The sequence below is a fragment of the Aspergillus costaricaensis genome (genome assembly GCF_003184835.1).
Source record: "Aspergillus costaricaensis CBS 115574 unplaced genomic scaffold BO79scaffold_18, whole genome shotgun sequence".
Lineage (NCBI taxonomy): Eukaryota > Fungi > Ascomycota > Eurotiomycetes > Eurotiales > Aspergillaceae > Aspergillus > Aspergillus costaricensis.
Window position 1 is genome coordinate 341427 of NW_020291818.1, and position 22329 is coordinate 363755.

Here is a 22329-nt window from a genome sequence, read left to right on the forward strand (position 1 = left end):
CTTCTATGAGCGGGATTATCTGATTATTATAGGAAGGTAGAGCCCTCAACAGCTCTGAGATTTCTGTCAACCTACCATACTGCCCGGAGGGAAAGAACGGCCTGGGCGCTAATGTTAACACCCCAGCGATTATGCCATTCCCAAATAAGCAGTTGGCGCTTCGACGGCCTCTGGTGCCAAAGTACGTGGCTGGGTAACAATTTCCCACTACACCTACATACAGTGGGGCGTGTTAGGGACTTTGAGTGGATGATTTAGCGCCCCTAAGCACCCTAACCTGTCAAAGGGGGGTGATGGCGGCCCGCATTAGCCATTCCCCCTCATCCCAGGGGCCATTGGAAGAAACGATCGATCCATGCGGTCTTTCTCGTACTGCATTCTTTCCTTCCCTTCGTGGCACATACACCACCCAATATCACTTTGACTCGATCGAGGTGCAGCACATTTGTTAGACTCCTGCTTGCCATTCAAATCCTCGACTGGTGCTTTCGTACAATGGCCGCCAAGCCAAGCCACCCCAGTATTCCAGCTGGCGACCATAAAGCCTACATGGGATATGCTCTCGATCAAGCTCGTCTCTCACCTCCAGCCCCGACGAAGTTTTGTGTCGGAGCAGTTCTGGTCGATGCCGACAAAAACGAGATCCTCTCAACCGGATATTCTATGGAATTGCCAGGAGACCGTCCGGGAGATCCAGGCAACACCCACGCGGAACACTGCTGTTTCATCAAAGTGGCCGAACAGCATATTATCCCCGAGGATCAGATTGGGAAGGTGTTGCCCCGAAACACCGTTCTGTACACGACCATGGAGCCCTGTAACCGAAGGCTGAGTGGGAATCGAACCTGCGTGGAGCGGATACTCCAATTGGGCGACGCAATCAAGGTTGTCTACGTTGGAATCAAGGAGCCGGAGAAATTTATTGGGGAGAACGCGGGAAGGAAGCGACTGGAGGAGGCGGGCGTCGTGGTTCAGCTGGTGGAGGGCATGGAAGATCGTATTACCGAGGTCGCGACAGCCGGGCACTAATACCGTCAGGGTATCAAAGATACATTGCTCACACCCAGAACTTTATTGGTTTCTAGAAACATCTCATCTTAATGTGCAAAGAAATCATACTTCATATCAAGTATACTGATAACAGCTGGAGATAGTAATAGAAATCCGTCAGACACCAAGTACATTAAAAAAAAGTAAGTTTTCAGAAAATACACTTGAATATATTTTAAGATCAGGTCAAGTCCGTGGACAATAAAGTGTGAATTTGCTGATGTTGTACCCGAGTAATCCATGTATTAATGTTTGAACCTAGAACTTATTTACTGACCAGAGATCTGCCAAAGCTAAAATAGGCGAAATTAAATATGTTATGTATAAGTAATAATATAAACTCGTAGTTTTCCCAATAATTAATAGCAGCCCCGACCAGGTCCAGGAACCATGGCGACCGGGGGCAGAGGGCGGAGGGTTTCATGCTTCAACTCAAGTACTGCCAGTCTAAAACGTCGTTGTTTAAGCCCACCAATCTACGATCAAGTCCCAACAACCATGCTTGGCTAGTTCGGAGTCTTCGACTCCCTTCTAGTCAATACTCCGCCCGTAGCTCTGGATCAGGTCTTCAAGTGTTCAACTTTCCGATGAATCATTCTTTTCCTCTTCGTCTTGATTCCTGGTCCGCTTCCGTCTGTGCTGATCTTTGAGTAGAAAAATAAGGGCAAGGACCGTGCCGAATGCCGTCAGACCGACCGAGAACCAGAGAGTACCCCGATAACCATGCAGCAATTCTGCCTTCGTGTGTCCGCCATTGTTGATCTGGAGTTCAATAGTACCAGCGAAACCCAGACCGAGCGAGATACTATAGACAACGATCGTCATGATCACACTAGATCCCATCCCCTGGTACTGTCTCGGCACTGCATTCGAGAAGATGATAGTGGCAGCAGGCAATGATGAATCCATGGCGAAGGTGGCAATGATGGTGGCGAAGAAGAAGTAGGTCCAGTACGTCGAATGTACAGGTCGCAGGGCCATGAGAAGGGAGGTCAGGAAGTAACACAGCATTGCAAACAACATGATGAATGGGGCGGGAACCTTGGTGATTATTTTGCCTACTATCAATGCTGTTGATATGCCGGTGACGAGGATGGGAGAGAGCCATGCAGCTAGTTGGATGGGGGTTTGGCCACCGATATTGAGGCATATCCGGATGACGTAGAAGAGCTAGACACATGGTTAGTTCGACAGAATCTTGGGCCAAAGAGTTGTACTTACCCAGATGCCAAATGTGGACCAGCCGGCTGCTGTACAACCGAAGACGAAGGCGATGTCGGAGGTGAGGACGGCGACAGGTAGAATTGGATAGCGAGCTAGGCGGATTTCGATGTAAAGAAACGCCGCCAGGAAAAGAAAGCTGAGGATGAGACACACGTACACATAGGGTTCATCCCACGTAGTAACCAGGCTCTGATTCCAGGCGAAGTTGAACAGAACCAGGGCTGTCACCCCGGTGACACCTCCCGGGAGATCAAGGCGGTCCAAGGTTTCGCGTATCGTTCGTCGCTGCTTTTGCTCACCCTCAAGAGGCATGTCTGGAATTGCAAATATGGCGAGCACGAAGAGAAAGGCAACCCCCAAAGCCTGACTCCAGTATATCCATGGCCACCACGCCATGGCGAAGAGGGCCCCAAAGAGGAGACCGGCCATCGCACCGACTGGAGCTGATGCAGCAAACCATGCGAACCCCATGTTACGAGGGCCCTGCGAGAAGCATTTGCCGAAGATAGCGAGTGCATTAGGCACAGTTAAGGCGGGACCGAGGCCCTGCAGGACACGAGCAAGGACGAAGACGGGCCAGCTGGAATAGACAGAGGCTCCTGCCATCATGCTGGTCAAGGCAAGCCAGCCCATGCCGATGATGAAAATTGCCTTGTTGCCAAACTCGTCGCCCAAACGTCCCCCGATCAACACGAATGTGCCTAGAGTCAAGCCATAGCCAGATACTGTCCACGAGAGTTGACCAGGAGCAGTGACACCAAAGGAATCGCCGATTATTTCGAGAGTCGTGAGGCTGTTGCATAGGCCCAATTGATTGGTAAACATGGATGAACACACCGTCATGATGAAGATGATCCGCCGAAGCAAGTTGTATCTATCTGCAATGTAGACGTATTCATCTTGCGCAGTCTGTTCAGAAACTACACGTGAATCATTATGAGTTAGTCAATGGACTGATAAGGCCCCCGGCTATTGTGAGACATCTTCAAGAGCTATTTACCATCATCATGTCTCGATGACATTTCGATACCAAGCGATGCAATTTCCTGCGCTCCTGGAGATGAGGTAGTCATCGCGACTCGATTTGAGTGTTATTCGACGGTAGCGATGGAAGAAGAGGTTGAGGAGATACGAAGGAGTACATTTTGGCAATGCGAAGAGAGTGACCTAAAAGAGGACGCTGCTAAGCTGATCTATCTCAAAACACGATGCAGTCTCCTTTGATGCTGTCCAAATGTCGATTTGTCAGTCCCAATCCGAAGTCATAACACGGTCTATAGTACCAGGGCAAAAGTCTCCGGGTAAGTCTCCGTTGCTCCGTTCCCCAACTGTCTTACATAAACCACCACAAAAATGTCGCCTCTGGCATATTCCAAGTCACTGCAATGGTTCGAGGCCCCTTATCAGCCCAAGCAATGGCAGGATAGCTTTTCGATAATAGCGTCAATAATGTAACTACCTCGCAACTTGGATCTGGGTAATCGAAACGCCACTTTAGGGTCACTATGTCTGATGATGATGGCCAGCAAGAACAGTGTTGGCCGTGCGCCTTGTCAAAATTAATGCGTAACCAAGCGCTGGCCATTGTCTGTCACTGTTGTCCGATGATCCGTGACCTTGTGTAAAATACTTACTACAAGACCTGCAGAAATAATAATCAGCACAAGCGCTCATCCCGTCACATATATTGTCCAAATCGCTGATATTGAGAGAAAGCGACTGGTGATTGCTTGTGGCAAAGGAGGCTTTGTGCTTCTCAATCGGTTCTAGGAAGACATCCTTGCTAGGTGTCGAGCGCTTTGCGCCTCGCGTCTTTAGTCCAAACAGGGGTTTCCTTGCCGCGGCATCGGATTGAGAGACATTCGACGTGTATGAATTCGAGACCATCGAGTCATGTACCAGGTCATGTCAACTAAGACGTGAATTCAACCAGGATGGCCTAAAGTTGGTGGATATCCGATGTCCAGAGTGTGATGCTTGGGAATTTGCTGCTCTGCTCCCGCATTCGATAGGCGGTACCTACAATGCGGAGTTACGACGGTCGGTCGCTTGATCTACAACAGAGCTCAAGGGTAAGAAACCCGCAATGGCCGTGTCTGCATCTACCACAGGAGGAATGTTGACAGCCTGGCAAACATTCATGACTTCAAGCCAGTCATCCGGCTGCGGACACTGTGCCGCCACAAATGTTCGGTTCGCTTCTTTGTTGTGTGGTCGCATGACAAGGCGTCATAAGTATGAATGTCGATCTGGTACAGACGTGGACGCTGGAAAAGTGTCCAAGCAAGACGACTAGGAGGCAAGCGACATATTATTTGAGTCATGTCTTGACTGCCGAGTAGCTATCACTGAGATTGAAAGTAGCGCTACAGCTAACATGATGAGTCATTGATATCAGAACTTGACCCATAGAGCCCAAACGGTCCAAACGAAAAGATATATGCAGAATCCAGCAAGCATGGGATGCGCAAACGGGTGCAACGCCCACGATCGCAAGACTGGGTGGGTGGTATATGCCAATGACAGATCAGTTCGTGTATTCACTTTGGATGACTGATCGGAGATAGCTGCATTTATCTCGATCTCATTATTGACGATGTGCAGATGAAGGACGCACTTTTCTGCACTTCACCAAAATAGGAGCGTCTGCTCCTGGAAATGTCAGGGCTAGCAAGGCTGCCACGCATCGCCAGTTTCTGCCCCCTTGCTTGGTCGCGACTGGAGATGGAAGCGACCAAAGAAGAAATTTCTGATGATGATCACGATTTAAGCAAGCCTCTGAAAAACGACTGGTGTCAAGATTTGTTCAAACCGCCTAGCGAGATGTGGGCTTCCTTGATCTGCCGTGTTGGCCGTATTATCTGGTGCCTTGACCACAGTATGACTGCCTTCCAGATACCAGTTCATGAAGAAGGGATGTTGATATTGATATACCGGAGGACAGCACACCGAGCATACGGCCTTTCTTCGTGCCATCTGAATGGCTTTCTGCGACCAAATGTGGTCATCGCAATGCACCAAGGAACATCCCCACGATGGCTACCTCTGATGTTGCAATTGTCCGGGAAGAACTAGCTTATGAGAAAATAGTACAGAGTAGAATGTGGATGATGATTAGTGGTCGGGCGTCAACAGACAAGGTAAAATTGTTCCGTGTTATTGACTTTAGTGCACCGTAGCAGGCCAGCGCACTGACAGCATGAAGAGTCACCGTGCGTCACGGGAAGTCTGCACCTCGGCAAATGTTGAAGGGCTGCATCTCGTATCCAGGGGACGATAGAGTCGCTCCGCGTCATGGCAAAGCTTGAATGCGGGGAAGTTCACATGAGGGTCAATGTAACCCCCAGTGAAGGCGTAAACTCAATTTGTCTCTCATCCTCAAACCCCCTTCATGACCCTGCAAGTTGATGGTTTAAACCATTAATCAGACTGCTTACATAGGTGTATCTTGCAGGGAGAGCGGTGACACGCAGCCAAGACCCTTAATCTGAGTTATCTCAAGAACTGACAGGGGTGCTGATAACTAATATCGCAGCCGATATCGCCCAACGCTATCTCTCCGGCTGATAAGGGCCACCGCGATGCAACCTTGCCGCATCCGTCGTCGTCGCATCGCCAGATCTGCGGAGAAGCCGTGGGGGGTTCCAGTTATCCTCCTCACGGCCGGCTGATAAGCCTGTTCCTGTCCGTTCTTGTTTATGCATAAAGCAGACCGTCTTTCTCCCTTTCCTCCTTGCATCGTCACCTCTTGAAAACACCCCTCCCTCCAACCTCCCCTTCCTATCCTCTTAGCTCTAAACATACATCCGCTGTTGGGAGGAACCATGATCGCCCAAGCCTCGGATCCGCCGCCGAAAGTCCAAAAGTCGGTTACACGCGACTCCATCACCGACGATGCTTCACACATCGACCGCTACGGCTCTGTCCCGGGGGTCGTCGAAGATGTCGTCCAGGTCATCGACCACAAGGCCGAACGGGCTCTCTGTCGCCGCTTCGATTTCCGTATACTTCCCGTGCTCGCATTGATGTGTACGTATATCCATCTAGATATTATTTTCTAACCTGCTCATAATTTTTAGACCTCTTCAATGCCCTGGATAAAGGCAACCTCAGTAACGCCGAAACCGCCGGCATGAGCGATGGTAAACCAGCCCTTGCTCCCTCTTTATCTACCGTCGCTAACATTACCAGATCTTAACTTCAAACCCGGCCAATATAACCTACTCCTATCCATCTTCTACGTCCCATATGTTGTATTCGCGCCCCCATTTGCCATGCTCGGCAAGCGCTGGAGTCCAGCACGCGTATTGCCTGTGCTCATGTTCTCTTTTGGCTCATTCACACTGCTCTCGTCTGCGACCAAGAACTTCGGTGGCATGTTCGCTCTACGCTGGTTCCTCGGCATGTCTGAAGCGGCCTTCTTCCCGCTAGTCATTTACTACCTGACGACCTTCTACCGACGTGGCGAGCTTGCCCGTCGCCTCGCCATTTTCTACGCAGCCAGCAACATCGCCAACGCCTTCTCCGGCCTACTCGCCTTCGGCGTCTTCCAAATCAAAGACTCTTCACTCCCAGACTGGCGTTACCTCTTCATTCTCGAAGGCGGTGTCACAGTGCTCTTCTCCTGCTTCGCCTTCTGGTATCTTCCTCGCTCCGCCTCGACAGCCTCCTTCCTCAGCGAAGACGAGAAGCTCCTCGCCCACCACCGCATCCAAGTCGACAGTTCCGCCATTGTTGACGAACCCTTCCACCTCCGCTCCGCTCTTGGCATTTTCAAACACCCCTCCACATACGCCTTCCTCGCCATCGAAATCTGTCTCGGTGTGCCCCTGCAAGGCGTCTCCCTTTTCATGCCCCAGATCATTCAACGTCTGGGATTTTCCACCGTCAAAACAAACCTCTACACCGTGGCCCCTAATGTCACCGGAGCCGCAATGCTCATCGTCCTAGCCTTCGCATCAGACGCCGTTCGCCTCCGGGCCCCATTTATCGTCCTAGGCTTCCTCCTCACTTTCACGGGCTTCATGATCTACGCTGCTATCGACGATGTCGATCGTCAGATCCACCTAGCATATTTTGCCACCTTCATGATGACCTGGGGTACCTCTGCGCCGTCGGTGCTACTCTCCACATGGTATAACAACAACATTGCAGATGAGAACAAGCGTGTGCTGTTAACGAGTATTGGTGTGCCGTTGGCGAACTTAATGGGTTTGGTGTCGAGTAATGTCTTCCGGGAGAAAGATAAGCCCAAATATCTTCCTGCCCTCGTCACAGTGGGCGCATTCGGTGGAACTGGTGCTATTTTGGCGGCGCTGTTGGGGGTATATATGCTCGTGGATAATCACCGCAGGGATCGTAAGGAGGGTGTCAGGATGCGGGCGCAGGATGTCCCGACTGAACGGTTGCGCGATGGACCGGGCGCTGTCGGGTTCCGATGGTTCTTATGATATGATTCTACGATGTTTACGAGGAATGAATACAATAAATGGGTACTTCTATTAAGGTTGAGAAAAAGCCTTGTAGGATAGTAGTAGAGCTCGTGCTCACTCATTCATGTGAACCAGATGCGACCATCTCCCAGAAGATTGCCTAGGGGTGCCGTGCGAGGTGCATTTCTCATGCCCGGGGACAACATGTACTTCCTGGGGAAGAGTGATAACCTTTTCATTATTGTCAATGACATATCGAGGATAGACTTGCAGGTTAGTCCTCTCAACCAAGCTAGCCAAGTATCTACCAAATCGGCGGAGTCCATATTGGCTAATGGGCTCATGGCTAATAGAGTCGCTAGTATACAATTTCTATGATTTCTCTCAGGACAGAAACTCCTCGACTGTATAGCATTAAGGTACCTTGATGAAATATCCTGGAGGCACGTATAACCTCATAATGGATAACATATGAGGTGTACATGTATACTCAGTTACTTCTGAGAGTCTAAGGGATTCAAGCTTTCCCATGGGTCGAGCAGGCGCGTATTGGAATACACGCACAACCTTGTTATCATAGATCCAGCGTGCCAGACTGAATCTTGAAGAATCAGCTACTGCACTTGAAGTCGACAACGCCTGCCCTGGAGTTCATCAACAGCGCGACAATCAAGCCGTACAATCCTATGATACCATCCCGCTGCATCAGCTTCCATCCCATCCTCAGAGAAATATAGGTCAGAGGTACATACCCAAGACCTCAGCAAAGATTAAAATGAGAATCATGCCCACATAAAGTCTCGACTGCTGCGCAGTTCCTCTCACCCCTGCATCGCCGACAATTCCAATTGCAAACCTGCAATGAATCAGCCAATAACAATTAGCTGATATCAACAGACACTCTCAAATAGAAATTACTCACCCAGCAGCCAGTCCGCAAAGCCCAACCGCCAGACCGGCGCCCAGCTGAAGCAGACTCGTGTACAGAGTCATCTCCTGCGCGAGATTGTTGGCAATCAGCACCGAAACCACCAGGCCGTAGATGCCCAGGATGCCGGCCATAACGATGGGAACGATGTCTTTGACTGATTAGCTCATGGAACACTACACGCAGGGTAGTATATATGTGGAATAATACTTTTGACGATCAAGTCTGGCCGCATCACACCCGATGAACAAACGCCCACCCCGGCCTTTGCTGTTCCGTAGGCTGCCCCGATGCTCGTGAATACAATGGCGCTTGTACAGCCGAGGACTCCGAAGAGAGGCTTTGGAGGTTAGACGCTTTCTTAGTTCGCTTTGACTATAGTTGGAAAGTACTCACCCCATAGCTGGGACTAGATATGGGTGCCGTTAGCTACCCATTTGCGTACATAACAAGACTAATTTCGGGATCCTGACCAGAACTCCGATAGCATATTTTCTTCACTTTCCCTGGTTCTGGGCGCTAGACTGGTGTAAATGTAGGATTTGGCTGTTGCTACAAAAACAAAACAGTCGTTGGAGACTAGGCAGGCAGCTTTATACCATTCACCGAGTCCAAGCCAAGCCGAAAATATGTCAGAAGACCCTTTGTCCGGATCTATTAGGCCTACACCGTTAACGTTCAAAGGCCACTCTTTAGCCCCATCGAGCTAGTTCTCTACTGCCTATAGGCGGCATTTGTCGGGAGCCTAGGGCTCCCGAAAGGACAGTAAACCACCTACATAAGCACATTTGATAGGCATGGTGATCGCTTTTCATTTTAATCCTGGTATTATTCCGGAGGGCTGTATACTACTGGTTCGAGGGCGCAGGCAACCATAATCCTGATCGAGCGGATGTTCCCGATCGAGGTGGGGGATGTCTCACTTGGGTTGACCAGTGAGCACTTAGAACCCAGCTACTTTCGTACTTTTAGTCTACTAAGTCGTTGACACAGTTGTCTTCCGGGTTGGATTCGATTAGCTGGGAGGTCATGGCTCTGCACTAGGGCAGCCTTATGGCTGAGATGGTTTGTCCGCCTGGTCAATGCTGCTCTTCCTGGGATATCATATGGACCGGCTGTTTGAGGCAGACGGGCGCGTAAATTCTAGAATGTTGGCACAAATAGCTCAGAAGCGGAATCTATGTAGACTATCTATTTAGAAAGCCATGAAGCTCTTTTAATGTTGTATGATTCTCAACTTCCATCTACTTACCACTACAGTTCAAGTAAACTGACTGGTCAAGTTCTCTCGGGGCGGAAGGCCCACTTTCGGGCAGAGACGAAATTTCCAGGCGTTGTTGGATGAAAACAGTCCCCGGTGCACAGGCCTATGTCTAACTGCCTAGCGACCAATGAATGACACGCTGGCTATACTGCTAGAGTTCCCTGGATGGGGCTGAGACTACGCTGGTCCGTCAGGGTATATTTGTTGTTGCCTACTAGCCTTGCAATGGTGGCCTGGCCATTATATATTTACTACTCGGATATAGTTCCGTTGTTTTATCACTTCATCTTCCTATCTCTTAAAGACCGCATTGCATCGTGTTGATTATGTGATATAAGATAGGTGCTATAGCTGTACTATCCACCAGCCGCATGCGATCATAAGTTTGCTTCATGGCAGGGTGTGCGGAAGCCCTTAGAGAATGACTTTCTTTTCAATTTCCTTCCTGTTCAATACTTTAATTGGGCTAAGCAAAATTGACTAGTCTCTAACAAGGCTTATGCTGGACGGGATGAACCATTGGGATACTTGCTTGGAGTCTTTATTTTTGTCGCTATGATATACTTCTCATCTACCCTAGCAAGCTGGTCTTATTCAATCATTGACTCTTGCGATCATAACGTACCCTTCTAGCGCCCTGTCATTTGACTTCGGTAGACAACACGGAGTCCGGCGATAACGGCCCTTGAACACGTCTCTTTTATACTTCACACACTGCCTGGTATTTCATGAATGGTCTCTTCACATAATACACAAGAAAGGTGTAGATGCAATCAATGAAACGACTTCTCTAATGACAAGAATCATGATAGTACCAAGAACGCCAAAACCCCGACCGGAAATAAAGCACCCAATTTCTGGCAAACCACTGCAAATTCACTCCTAATTTCGGGGACAAAACTCCAAATATGGCCCCTCCTTCGCAGCAGTCAAATGGTCATAGAGCTGATACTCATCAAGCCGATGCCGGCCAAACTCAGCGCCCACCTTCCCCTCTCCAATCTTTCCCAAATCCCCCTCTGGAAGGCGGATATCAAACTCCCAAAGCACCTTCGCCAACACAAGATGAAGTTCCACATAGGCGAGACTCTTCCCAATGCAACTTCGAGGCCCGATTGAGAAAGGATTGAACGCTGATCGCGCGCGTCCAACATCCCCTTGTACCGAGCGACACTCATCCGCGATCCAACGCTCAGGCTGGAAGCAGAACGGCTCAGGATAATAGGCCGGATTATGATGAATGCTGTAGATGCACGTTCCCACATCCACACCAGGGGGTATGTACTGTCCGTCCACAGTAGCTCCTGCTTCCTCGGCCTCGCGCCACAGCGATCCGGCCGCTGATGGGGACATGCGCATGCTCTCGTCAATGCAGGCGCGCAGGAACACACATTGGTTCATTTGTTGACCCATGCGGATCTCGTCGGGGGAAGTGAAGGTGCTGCGAACTTCATTCGCTGCGCGCTCGTAGGCTGCCCTGTTGTGCGATAAGTAGAAGAAGCAGGCCGCCATCGCGGTAGAGGAGGTATCGGTCCCCGCGACAATCAGCGTCGCACTCTCGCCGCCTAGTTCTCGGTTGCGTAGAGGAAGGCCGGTCTCCGGGTCTTTGGCTTTTGCGAGGAGCGCGAAGACACCCTTGCCTGTCTTGGAGGCTGCTTCGATGCCTTGGGTGAGCATCACCTCGACAAAGCTGATGAACGTGTTCCTGGCCTTGATGGCTTCGGGGAAGAGGTATTTGTCGAGACGGAAAATGCTGAGCTCGGGCGCTTGAGCTAGGGTTCCGACTCGGACGTTGGACTTCTCGATCACCTCCGGTACGAAGCGGAAGGTGGGGTCACGCAGGGTTGACCAGGGGCAATCGAAGATAATGTTGCTCATGACGTCGAAGGCGAGATAGTCGGCTGGCAGAACAAGATGTTACGTTAGTATAGGTTGACATCTCTGGTATCTCAGTGGGAAGCACATACTCATTCGGCCCATATTCTTCGGTGTAGACCAGGTGTCTGCTGGCACTGGCTTACCTCCCTCTCCTGCCTTCAGCTGGTTGCATAGGTGCTTTATTTGCTCCAGGATGACAACCTCGTGGTTTTTGAGTGCGGAATCCGAGAAGCCCTGGCTGATGACTCTTCGCTTCTTGCCGTGCTTCTTCTTGTCAATAACGGTCAATGTGTTCGGGGCCCGATGCACCATGGCGGCATAGCGTTGGGCCTTTTTGAAGTTCTTCCCATGGCTGTAGATATCGTGAAGTCCGTCGGCAGTGTTGACAAGGAGGCTATTAGGTCCATATCGGACAAAGTCACCTAAGAGCAGAGGGAACCTGAAGTTAGTACTCCAATATTCGTATGTCATGAATAGTCGGAGGTACTCACCGTACTTCTCGTGGCATCTCCACATGTCAAGATGCAGGTCCCCGCGCCATGCATGATAACCGGCATACAAAGTGGTGATCTTTGCCAGCCAGGGACCGGGATACTTGGCTAAGGGGTGAAAGAAAATTCGAGAAATGCAAAGTCCAGCTGCCTGTTAACCCCGAATGTTAGGAATGCTGTTCATATGTATTAGGGTGTGGGCAGATGGGGAGACGAACGCTGCAGCTCAAAGCTATGAGACCCAGTAGGAGTCCCTTGAGGGCAAAATTTGATAAAATTTGTGAGTCGATCATACTGTCCACACACCCTTACTTTTCAATGATAGATCTAAAGATTCAGAAGCACTTTGATGGAAGAAGAAACTACACCGGTCCCCCTCACTCAACTTATGCTGGCGATTGACAACGCTATGGGCAGCAGGAACAGCTGTAGGATTGAGCCGCTGATCGAACACGAGGTCAGACAATCTAAATTTGCAATGCACAGTTTCATCTTGTCTAAGACATTGGTAGCTGAGCCATGGTGGTAAGGCTGTCCAGTTGGGCTCGGAACCAAGCAGTTGGTGTAGCATAGCCTTGTAGCAGAGACAATGACCTGTTCTAGTAGCATGCATTATTACCTCGAATGATATCATTGTTATTTACCAAACACAGCCCTACTGGACCCGCGAATAAAATATAACAGCCAGCTAGATGATGGTTGGCTTCCTTCCCCACCTGTGCACATGCTGGCAGCGCCACAGTGGACTCTGACTGCTTACTATGCTTACTATAGGAAGCCCAAGACATCTAGAATTAGTTTACTTGCCTACGACCCGACGAAGAAACTCATGATGGATTTGAGTTCCTAGCCCCATAAGCCATCGGGATCCCCCACTAATCCACATAAACGTGGCGAAAGGAGGGGCGATCTAAGCTGCATCATAGATGCTGACAGCATTGACAGTATCAGAACAGGAAAATTAAAGGGAAAGTCACGTATATTTACTATTGCAGCCCAGCAGGAAACGAGGATAACTTGGAAAAAAGTTGACTTTCTCAGGTTCAAGATGGAAACAGTCCACGCCGTCAATTCCAGGCCTCGCTGTGTTCATCTCACAATCTTCATCTGTGGTGCTATGATGTATTCTTAGCTCCCGAAGGCCTCCGATAGTTGAATCCAAACACTTATTTTTGTCTATGTTACATTGGCGGGAACAGGATCACCGCGTGGCAGAGTAGTTGCATTAGCTCGTTTCAGTTCGGTGTGCCACTTGTTCGAGGATGTGGCTTTGCTCTTCTGTATTGGGTGTTCGTCACTGATATAAGCCAGCAGATGTGCACTGCAGGTCCTGTCTTAGGTCAGGCACACCGACATTGAAAGATCTGTCTGTTCATTGCCTATCTCGGATGGGTTGTTGATATAGTAATAAATAGTAATAACCATGATGATGCTCATGAGCATGGTCAATGCAGGGCATCAGCCATCCATTTGCAAGCCATGTCTCTAAGCGGAAGGCGAGTGGGATCGACAGTCGTCGCATCTGTTTTTCTTCGTCTCATCTATCACCCTGTATGAGTGACTTTAGCTTCGTGGAGACGCAACAGATCATCCTGCATGACCGTTATTCGCGACCCTTGTGTGCCTGGACGTAAGAAACGAGGAACGTCATACACTCCAGCTCGTCTTGAGGATCAAGTGGCAGACATATTATCACTCACTTCTATCATCATCATCTTGCAATATACTTTCGTGCTGAGAATTACATTACATGTAGCAGAAATTCGAGAGATTATCCTTTTTAGATAATGAAGAAGTCTCATCTGTGCTATTGATATTCCTTTGTTCTACAATCGGGTTCGATATCTATGTATATCAACATGAACATATTATCATGAAACAACATTCTATAAACCCTAATGCTCTATCAAAGTAACATGTAGATATATCCCCGAAATCACACCACCTCCACGACGCCTTAACAGGAAATCAGTTCATTGTCGTCATTTTACATAATAACACTAGCAACTCCGTATCTCTCCTCATAACAGTGGCCACTGAGAATGTCATTCGTTAGATGTAAATTAGATGAAGAAGGACTTTATTCCAGACTCACCTTCTGAAGCACATCCCCCAAGACCGGACTCTTGGTCAACTGCATGATACCCTGGATATACTCCCTGGAGAGCTCAAATGGCTTGGCGACCAGGTTAGGGATGTACCGTCCAATCAGTCGATCCGGATCGACCATGGGCTCAGATATGTGCTTGTGAAGCAGGTAGCGGAAGGAGTCTACTCCAGGGCGGAGCAGACTACTGTGGAAAGGCACATTGACATTCAGCGGAATTGTGGCTCGCCCGCGTTGCAAAACGATCCGCTTCTTTGTTGTTGTGACTGAGGCTTCCAGCCGTGTGAGGGTCTTCTGGATGAAGGCCTGCACCTCCTCAACACCGGTGAGACTCAAGACGCCAGTTGCGATAGCGTCGAGCAAGTCTGAGAGGGTGGCTAGTGCACGAAGCTGTAGATATTATTGCACAGATTAGTGGTTATTCGAATTGTGAACCCAGAGACTAAGGTCATTAAAGGTGTTAATGGAAAACTCACATCTCCTGCGCAGACATATTGCATATTCGCAACATTGTAGTTGACAATCTCAAGCAGTCCTCCTGGACCCCTGCTGCGAGCAATCTCCGCGACACACCAGTGTAGGTCCTTCTCGCTGAACCTTGGCGAGACCCGCATCGGGTTGACGGCACACATGGAGTAGTCGGTAACCCCCTCAGCGTCTCGTTTGACTGCATTCTGCATCGTCAGGCCCCGGTAGAAGACAAGGGCCGACACTTCCTCGATGGAAAAGATCTTGCCCATTGCAGCAAGTGCCACATACTCGCCCAGCGAATGACCGGCGAATAGACTGTCTTCTCTCACGACCCCCTTGGCCCGCATGTCTTCGAATCGTGCCATCTCCATCAAAGCCAGGGCTGGCTGAGTGAATTGCGTCTGATGGAGCAGGCCATTGGTGGAGCGGAACGTGTACGACCGAGAGGATGAGGTGATATCAGGGAAGACGCGCTTTGAAATCACCGTCCCGTCATCTCCGACAGTGTCGAACTTGAGAGAGGTGTAGTTCGCGCGAACGGCACGGCCCTTGACACCACCGAAATACACGGTCAGTGTCTTCGGGTTATCACGTACAATTTGGGAAATGGAAAATCCTAAAATATACCTCATTAGTCCCGGTTTCTAGTACGCGCACGATGTGAGAGGGGCTTCAGCCTCACCGTATGTTTTACTGAAATACTCATCTGCGGTTTGCCACACCATCCGAGCACTCGCACTCTGCTTCTCAAGCTCCATGCCCATTCCCGGCTGCTGGCTGCCCTGACCGGTGAATACATAAGCGACTGGAGGTTGCTCGACCGTGGCTTGAGCGGAAAGAACCTTGACACCCGAAGATGTATTGTGGACCTGGATGGAAAGCAAGAGATTGCCGCGTGACAAGCCTACCTGATCGACCTTGATGCCGAGCTTATCTCCCGGTGAAACCTTGCCGTCGAAACTGCAGGACCAGGAGCGCATTCGCGAGGGATCGCTTTGCGCGACATGCGCTTCGACCAGCGCTCGAACATATCCACTGGTGAACATTCCGTGGGTTACTCGATTCTCGTGCCCCGCATAGCTCGCAAACAATTCTGAGAGATGAATGGGATTGCAGTCGCCCGAAGCTTGCCCGTATTTGGTTGCGTAGTCCGGAATCGTAATTTCAAGGTCATCAAGCATAGTTTGCGGCTGCGGGAGTGCCTGGGAATCGTCTTCGAGTTGACTACCGTGTCTGCGCAGATAGTCCGTCACGGGGTTCTTGATGTAGTTGTCACCAGAGAGGTTAATAGTTCCTAGAACTTGAAAGTCCCCGGTCACCGACCGATAAATGACCTGTCCCTCTACGGAGATATCTGCGTATTTGTCCGAGTCAAGAAACGAATAGCGGCTCCGAACCTCAACCTCGATGTCCTTGTGGAGATAGTTCAGCAGATCGACACCTGGATTCAGGAAGAGCCAAGCCCGTGACTTCAACAAAGCGATATCCCTTTGAGAAGAAATATTGAGGTTGAACCTCTCTTCTTCTACCGCAAACGTGTTTTCGTAGTCATGGTATTCGCCCAACAAGATAAAGGTACTCTTGATTCGGATTGCAGGCTTGCTATTCCGGTAGAGGGTTGCCTCTGCGTCAACAACCTTTCCTGTTCCTTGCTTAATCTTGATCGACGTCAGTCGGCCTTCTGAAGATAGACAGTCTCCTTCTTCTAGTGTCTCAGTCCCATCACAGTATTCGAAAGAATTCTTAAGGTGCAAAAGCCGCAGGAATTCTCCGGACATAAGCGGATGAAAGAGGCAACTCATGAGCGGTCTCCATCCAACCGCTATAGCCAGATCCAGAGGTGCATACATGGGCTCTTGCGAAGTCTCCGACGTATACTTGGAGTTGTGATTGCAAATACTCTGGGCGAATTGTTGGATCATCTCTCGTGTCAGGACCACTGCCTTGCCGCGAAAGACATGATCTAAAGGAGAGACCAACGTCGTCAAAGATGGAGATTTTCCGACCCAGATATGCTGATAGTATTGTTGGATCCGTGAATTCCGGTTGGCCCTTACTTCAGTAATGCTGGGGGCGCCAAGTTGTGGCTTGTACTGAAACCGTAACTCCAAGGGCTCAGATGCGGTATCCCTCAGAGTCATCAAAATGTCGCTGCTAGGCTCGGAAGAAGCTTTTCGCAGAGCGGCACTTGCGATTAATTGCGGTTGCATTTTGCCCCCTGTCGTTCTTCGATATTCTACCTCTCTGATGAAGATCTCCGGCATACTCGTCGATTGGGGATTCCGCACTTTGACGACTCGTCCTCTGCCCGTTGCGGCAAACAGTCGACGAAGGGGGTTATTGATCCGCCTCCCATTTTGAACAATCATCGGCTCTGTGAAAATGGCACGGCACCAAAGTGCGAGGGTTGATTGAGTGAGGGCTTTCAGCCACTGTTCACATGAAGGCTGGCGATCTATATCCGTGGGTCGATAGGTGACGGCGTTCACCCCTTGCTCAAGAACAAATCCATCGCAAACCAGAGGAAGTGAGTCGAGATCCTCTGTTTTCCTCGCAAAGGGAACCTCAGAAAGGTCACCAGCGTATCGCTCTTTCAGGATCGGCGCTATGTAATAGTTATGAAGGCTTTCAAGTATACCGCGGACCGGCTCATTAGCTGTGCAGGTATACTGCGCGGCCACTGGTCCATGGAGGATACAAATGCGCCCAACATCCTGTCCGAAAACAGCTTCAAGGCGCTCTGATTGCCATAGAGAGTCCTTCTTGAACCAGTACTCCATATCCTCATCCAAGGCCACAATGTAGGGCACAGGCTTCTGTCCGCGGCGACGAGACAGTAAAACCACGTAGTCAGCATCGGCTGCAGTGATAACTTCCTTCTTGGCTTGTGGATATTTGGCGAAGAGCTCCTCCTGGAACTCATGAGGATAGTTGAGTTGTGATGGGTCTCGGAGAACAGCTCGGGTAGTTTTCTCATCCGCTGCTGCGCCGCAACCGAGTCTCTCTTCCATGCGTCGGGTCCAGTCCCAGACCAAGGTTCGAAAAGAAGGGTCAATCCACGCCTGGAGATGTGGCAGATAAAGCAACTCCACCATGCGCTGCCAAACCTCCGCATAGGTCATCTCGTACAAGTCGACCACGGCTCCGGTAGCATCCCGGCCGAACCACACCTTCTGAAAATCTTCATTCAACCTGCGGATGTAGTAGTCCTTGCGAGCCAGCAGCGCGTCTTTCTGCTTCCCACGAGGGAGGCTGAAGATATCCCGGTCTAATTCTGCCCAGAGCTTCACACCCCTGGTGGCCACCTTGTGGATGGGCTCTCCCATCTCGGAGCGGACGGTCAGGATACCCCCCGTAGGCTTCTTATAGGTGCCTTCCCAGTCCGCGTCCCCAACACCGGGGATGTCGCAAATGGCTTGTTTAACAGCGAGACTGGTACGCGCTTCCTTCGCGGTCATCACCCTACTCCCCAGCAGAATGGCATCAAACGGCATTCGAGGCCGACCAAACAAGGTTTCTGACCACGTGCCGCTCAAATAAGGGTAGGACCCCTCTCCATCGCCGAAGCCGCTGCCTGCCACCAAAATCACGTTGGAGCAGGCCCGAATCTGCGCATACCGGTCGAGGATGGGCTCATGGAAATCCTCGTAGGAATGATGACCTCCGCCGCGACCACCAGTCCACTGAAGGATGATTGGGAAATCAGGACGAAGACGTCCAATTTCCAACACTGCATCGATTGCGCCCTTGGATCCCGGCTTCAGAGAAAGGTGCTCCAACTCCAGCTCGTCAATGTAGCTTTGCACAGTCTCAGGAGACGGTACCCCAGCCCCGATTGTCAATCCTGTGATCGGAACTCCCGATCGCCGCAACTCCGCTAGCAAGGGGATTTGCCACGCCATGGCGCGTGGGTTCGCGTAGATCACATTGCATGTAATTCCTCGACCAGGAGTGATTGCTGCAGCAAGAGACTTGAGACCCTCACGCATCTTGCCAGCGTCGGGGAAGCCGCCACAGGCTATCTCGGCGTGGTATCCAGCATTGAGTATGGCTGCTACAAAATCGGGCGACGTTGTGGTTGGGGTCATCCCGGCCACCATGACCGGAGGAAGGCCGATGACGCGAGTGAACTTGGTGTCGACTAGCATTTGGGGATCGGTGCTGGGAGACTGAATGAGGGATGGGGCGTATTCTGTGAACCAGGTAGGGCTATATCGGACCGCAGCATACCGGGCATAGAGGTCACCTGCATAGCCCAAATTTGGATTGGTGCCTCGATGAGCGGAGACAATCATAGTTCGCAGGCCTGTGCCCTCGCGATGCTGGCTGACAAGACTGCCGATTCCGGCGTCTCCCCCAGGTCCAAAATCCAAAAGGTGAGTGAAATCCGGCAGGACCTTCTGCTGTAACATCTCCCATTCGACCCTGCCAGTGCAGATCATCTGTATCAGCTGGGGAATGATGTTCTCACTGCTCTGGAGATTCTCGGCTGTTTCTGTGTGGTAGACAGGGAAGGCTAAGTCAGCTCCACGAAGAGTGAAGGGAGCCAAGTCTTGGAGAAGTAAATCCTCCGTCTTCTGCAAGTATGGGGAGTGGAAGGGCGCGCCAATTGGTAGGAAGCGGGTGCTTATAATGGGAGCGCGTTGGCGAAAAGGGATCCGAGACGAGTTAGTGTTGGCCGAGGATGAACCATTCTTTCCAAGCTGAAGGATCCTTTCCAGTGCCTGCAACGATGATTGCAGTCCGGCGACGACAAATTGTTGTGGTCCGTTAACTAGAGCGAGATGCACAGCCTGCTGTGCGGGGAGTTGTGCATTAATCTGATCAATCTGTTTCTGCAGCGCAGTCTGCGGAATTCCCTTGATGCTGAGCATGTACGACGAGGGGGATCTCTCGAGGCCGGAATTTGGACACATAGTGCTTGTGGTCTGTTGACAACGGGTCCCGATCCAAAAGAGCACCTCAATGACCTGTCGGGCGGCGGTGTAGAAGCTGTCCCATGTTGTGACAGCCGCAAGGAAGGCGGCTACGACGACTCCCTGAGAATGACCGCTGGCGCCGTACAAAGATTGTCGCATCTCCCCCGGGGTAACACTCAGGTTGATGCATGCAACGGCATATTGCACCAGCTGGCAGACAGCAATGAGCGGCAGACTGACGGCCGGTGTGGTGAGGTAGTCAATAGGGGGACGAGTATCCGGGGTGGCGAGCCAGGCTTGGACATCAAGACCATGCAGGAAGATCTCCTTGAACTGATCATCCGCGGCCAGGCGGACGAGCGTCTCAGACATCAGACACATGACAGATGCAAGGTGTTCCTCATAAATGGTATGGGTCTCCACGAGCTCGTCAAAGTAGCTCTCTACTCCTTGGCCGTTGAATAGCGCAAACAGCCTTGCTTGGCCTTTTTGCGCACTCGCAAGGAGCTCACTGGTCCCGGTCGTGCATCGGTAGTTGGCCAGGGCACATGCTTGAAAGTATGTGCGCAGAATCGAGCGATCCACGGCCGGGTCGTCATTCTTAGAAGCCAAAACGGTGTTGATGTTCTCATTCCGAAGCAGGCTGGTTTGAACGAAGCTCAGAATCTCGCGGAGGATTGCGACGTCCAGCGACGCACTCGATAATTCATCGTAAGTATAGTCCAGAATGAACCGTAAAAAGGATGAGCACAGCTCGAGAGGACTGGAGAATTCCTGTAATGTGGACGCTATCGAATTGGCGAATTTATCTTTCAGCAGTCGGCATCTCGGTGTCAGTTGACTGGAAATAGGAATCGAGCATTGAATTGCTCCAAATTCGAGTGAGATCTCGTCAGCAAAAAGTGATTGTGGTTGTCGTACTTCCTCCCATGGTGCCTCAAAGATTGAAGAAGATTCTTGCGAACCTAGCGATGACCACGGGCTCTCCATGATTGCGTTGTGTATAGCGGTGGAATGAAGCTCTGCTCTTACCCACGAGCCGAGCCGCGAAGTCTGCAGTCAGTGTAATATAGCTTAAGGAAGACTTGCCAACATCTACAATCTTACTCCATCAATTACCACAGCCTACCAGGAACACCTTCGCCACTCTAGGCATGTCCCGTATCCTCTCCACCTTTCGCATATAGAGTGGATACTCCATCGCAGCCATCCACGTGTCGGATCCTCAATCTTGGATCCTGCCGCCGGTCACCTTACTCTATCTCTGCTGCGTAATAATTACTATTGAGCTTCCATGCGACTGCGCCTGTTGTGTTGGTCGATGTTCTTGTTTCAGATTCGAACTAGATCTTCCTGCAGGTACGTGAGGTCTTGGCGGTGGTGAAATTAACATCATACATATGACAATACGGTGTAACAGTACGACTGTACTCATTCATCTTACGGTATATATTACATACGTAAATGATTAACATGATCCCCTGCGCTAGTGTGGATAAATATAGTAAGTGATCGACACAAAATACTACCTTCTAAATGAAGTTGGTAAGCTGCAAGGCTCTGTCTTACCCATACTCTGTGTAGTAAGCCACCGTATAATTTTGGCCCCATAGGAAGGAAGGATTCGTATTCATAGCATAGCACGGTTCTCCACTGCAGTGACAGCAGTATATTGATGGAGATTGCTTCAGTCCCTAGTTCCAGGACTCTACTTTTATAGGTTATTAATTTGAGTACGTTCGTCTGCAAAGGCACCACCAGCTGCGGGTAAGGTCTGCTAGCCTCAGTTCGATCTGCATGGTGATGGTTTGGTGGAAATCACTTAACGGCTGCTGCCGCTTAGCACCCTCGTCAGATGTCAGCACATGGCTTCGACAGGTTCAGAACTAGTGTGACGGTATTAAACTGGGGCTAGGAAACGTTGTAGTAAGATTGAAGAAGATTCTTAATCATAGTAAGCTTATGAATATACTCTCAAACCGAATAAGCTCAAGCGTATGACCGTCTAATATTCTTGTAGTAATAATAATAGTATATATTCTTTTATAGTGCTAAACAAACTCGGCATACATACTTGATTTTCTAGGACGGTCGATGGCCTACTCTTTCTGTTTTAGTGCTCATCCTTTGCTGCTTTTTCCTCACTGAGTAGATCTGAGCACGCCCTGAGCAGCCTGAGGCGATCACTGAGCATGGGGTGAGCAGGAGACTGAGTGCCCTGAGCAAGTAACCTTAATAAACTGCACCTCCCCTTGCCTGCTTCTCCACTTGCAGTCTACTCTTTCCTGCCATGCTCTTCTAAAGCCTAATACTACTACCAGGTCTCTTTTCCCAGTAGGAAAATGATGTGATTACTACATTGTACTAGTATAGTAAATACTATAGTAGATTTTCTCTGATAATAGACTACACAAAGCCCAGAAATTTATATAAGGAACTCTAGTTATCTTAAGAGTTAAGAAATCTTTAGAGTAATCAACTGTACTAGCTAATTAAGATATCTTTGGCTTTTAATTCTGAGTAAATTATTTAGTAGAAGGATATGGCTAATGTATTTCTATAATA

At 50.0% G+C, this 22329-nt stretch overlaps 6 protein-coding genes across 6 annotated transcripts; 2 read left to right on the top strand and 4 right to left on the bottom strand.

The window, feature by feature from the left end:
- Window positions 1-402: 402 nt before the first annotated feature.
- On the top strand, window positions 403-1061 carry BO79DRAFT_209419 (putative DRAP deaminase). The gene has a single exon (XM_025682598.1). It carries the CDS (start codon window positions 496-498, stop codon window positions 1027-1029), a length of 534 nt encoding a protein of 177 aa, XP_025538895.1. The 5' UTR covers window positions 403-495; the 3' UTR covers window positions 1030-1061.
- Window positions 1062-1626: 565 nt separating this feature from the next.
- BO79DRAFT_266902 (MFS transporter) lies at window positions 1627-3347 on the bottom strand (the record flags this gene model as incomplete). Its single annotated transcript, XM_025687004.1, has 3 exons — window positions 1627-2220; window positions 2272-3194; window positions 3275-3347. 3 exons carry the CDS (start codon window positions 3345-3347, stop codon window positions 1627-1629), a joined length of 1590 nt encoding a protein of 529 aa, XP_025538896.1.
- A 2714-nt stretch (window positions 3348-6061) lies between these two features.
- On the top strand, window positions 6062-7724 carry BO79DRAFT_245833 (putative MFS transporter; the record flags this gene model as incomplete). The annotated part of the gene is made up of 3 exons (XM_025685500.1): window positions 6062-6303; window positions 6354-6416; window positions 6466-7724. Exons 1-3 carry the CDS (start codon window positions 6099-6101, stop codon window positions 7722-7724), a joined length of 1527 nt encoding a protein of 508 aa, XP_025538897.1. The 5' UTR covers window positions 6062-6098.
- A 241-nt stretch (window positions 7725-7965) lies between these two features.
- On the bottom strand, window positions 7966-9244 carry BO79DRAFT_174342 (V-type proton ATPase proteolipid subunit). Its single transcript, XM_025679740.1, has 6 exons — window positions 9108-9244; window positions 9031-9043; window positions 8845-8974; window positions 8629-8785; window positions 8459-8562; window positions 7966-8390 (listed from the first exon to the last, which is right to left on the bottom strand). The coding sequence occupies exons 1-6, from the start codon at window positions 9122-9124 to the stop codon at window positions 8317-8319; spliced, it is 495 nt and encodes a 164-aa protein (XP_025538898.1). The 5' UTR covers window positions 9125-9244; the 3' UTR covers window positions 7966-8316.
- A 1529-nt stretch (window positions 9245-10773) lies between these two features.
- On the bottom strand, window positions 10774-12560 carry BO79DRAFT_266909 (cytochrome P450; the record flags this gene model as incomplete). The annotated part of the gene is made up of 4 exons (XM_025687005.1): window positions 10774-11799; window positions 11866-12198; window positions 12268-12414; window positions 12482-12560. The coding sequence occupies 4 exons, from the start codon at window positions 12558-12560 to the stop codon at window positions 10781-10783; spliced, it is 1578 nt and encodes a 525-aa protein (XP_025538899.1). The 3' UTR covers window positions 10774-10780.
- Window positions 12561-14347: 1787 nt separating this feature from the next.
- On the bottom strand, window positions 14348-20754 carry BO79DRAFT_266918 (fatty acid synthase subunit beta; the record flags this gene model as incomplete). The annotated part of the gene is made up of 4 exons (XM_025687006.1): window positions 14348-14764; window positions 14851-15461; window positions 15528-20538; window positions 20686-20754. 4 exons carry the CDS (start codon window positions 20752-20754, stop codon window positions 14348-14350), a joined length of 6108 nt encoding a protein of 2035 aa, XP_025538900.1.
- Between the last annotated feature and the right edge of the window lie 1575 nt (window positions 20755-22329).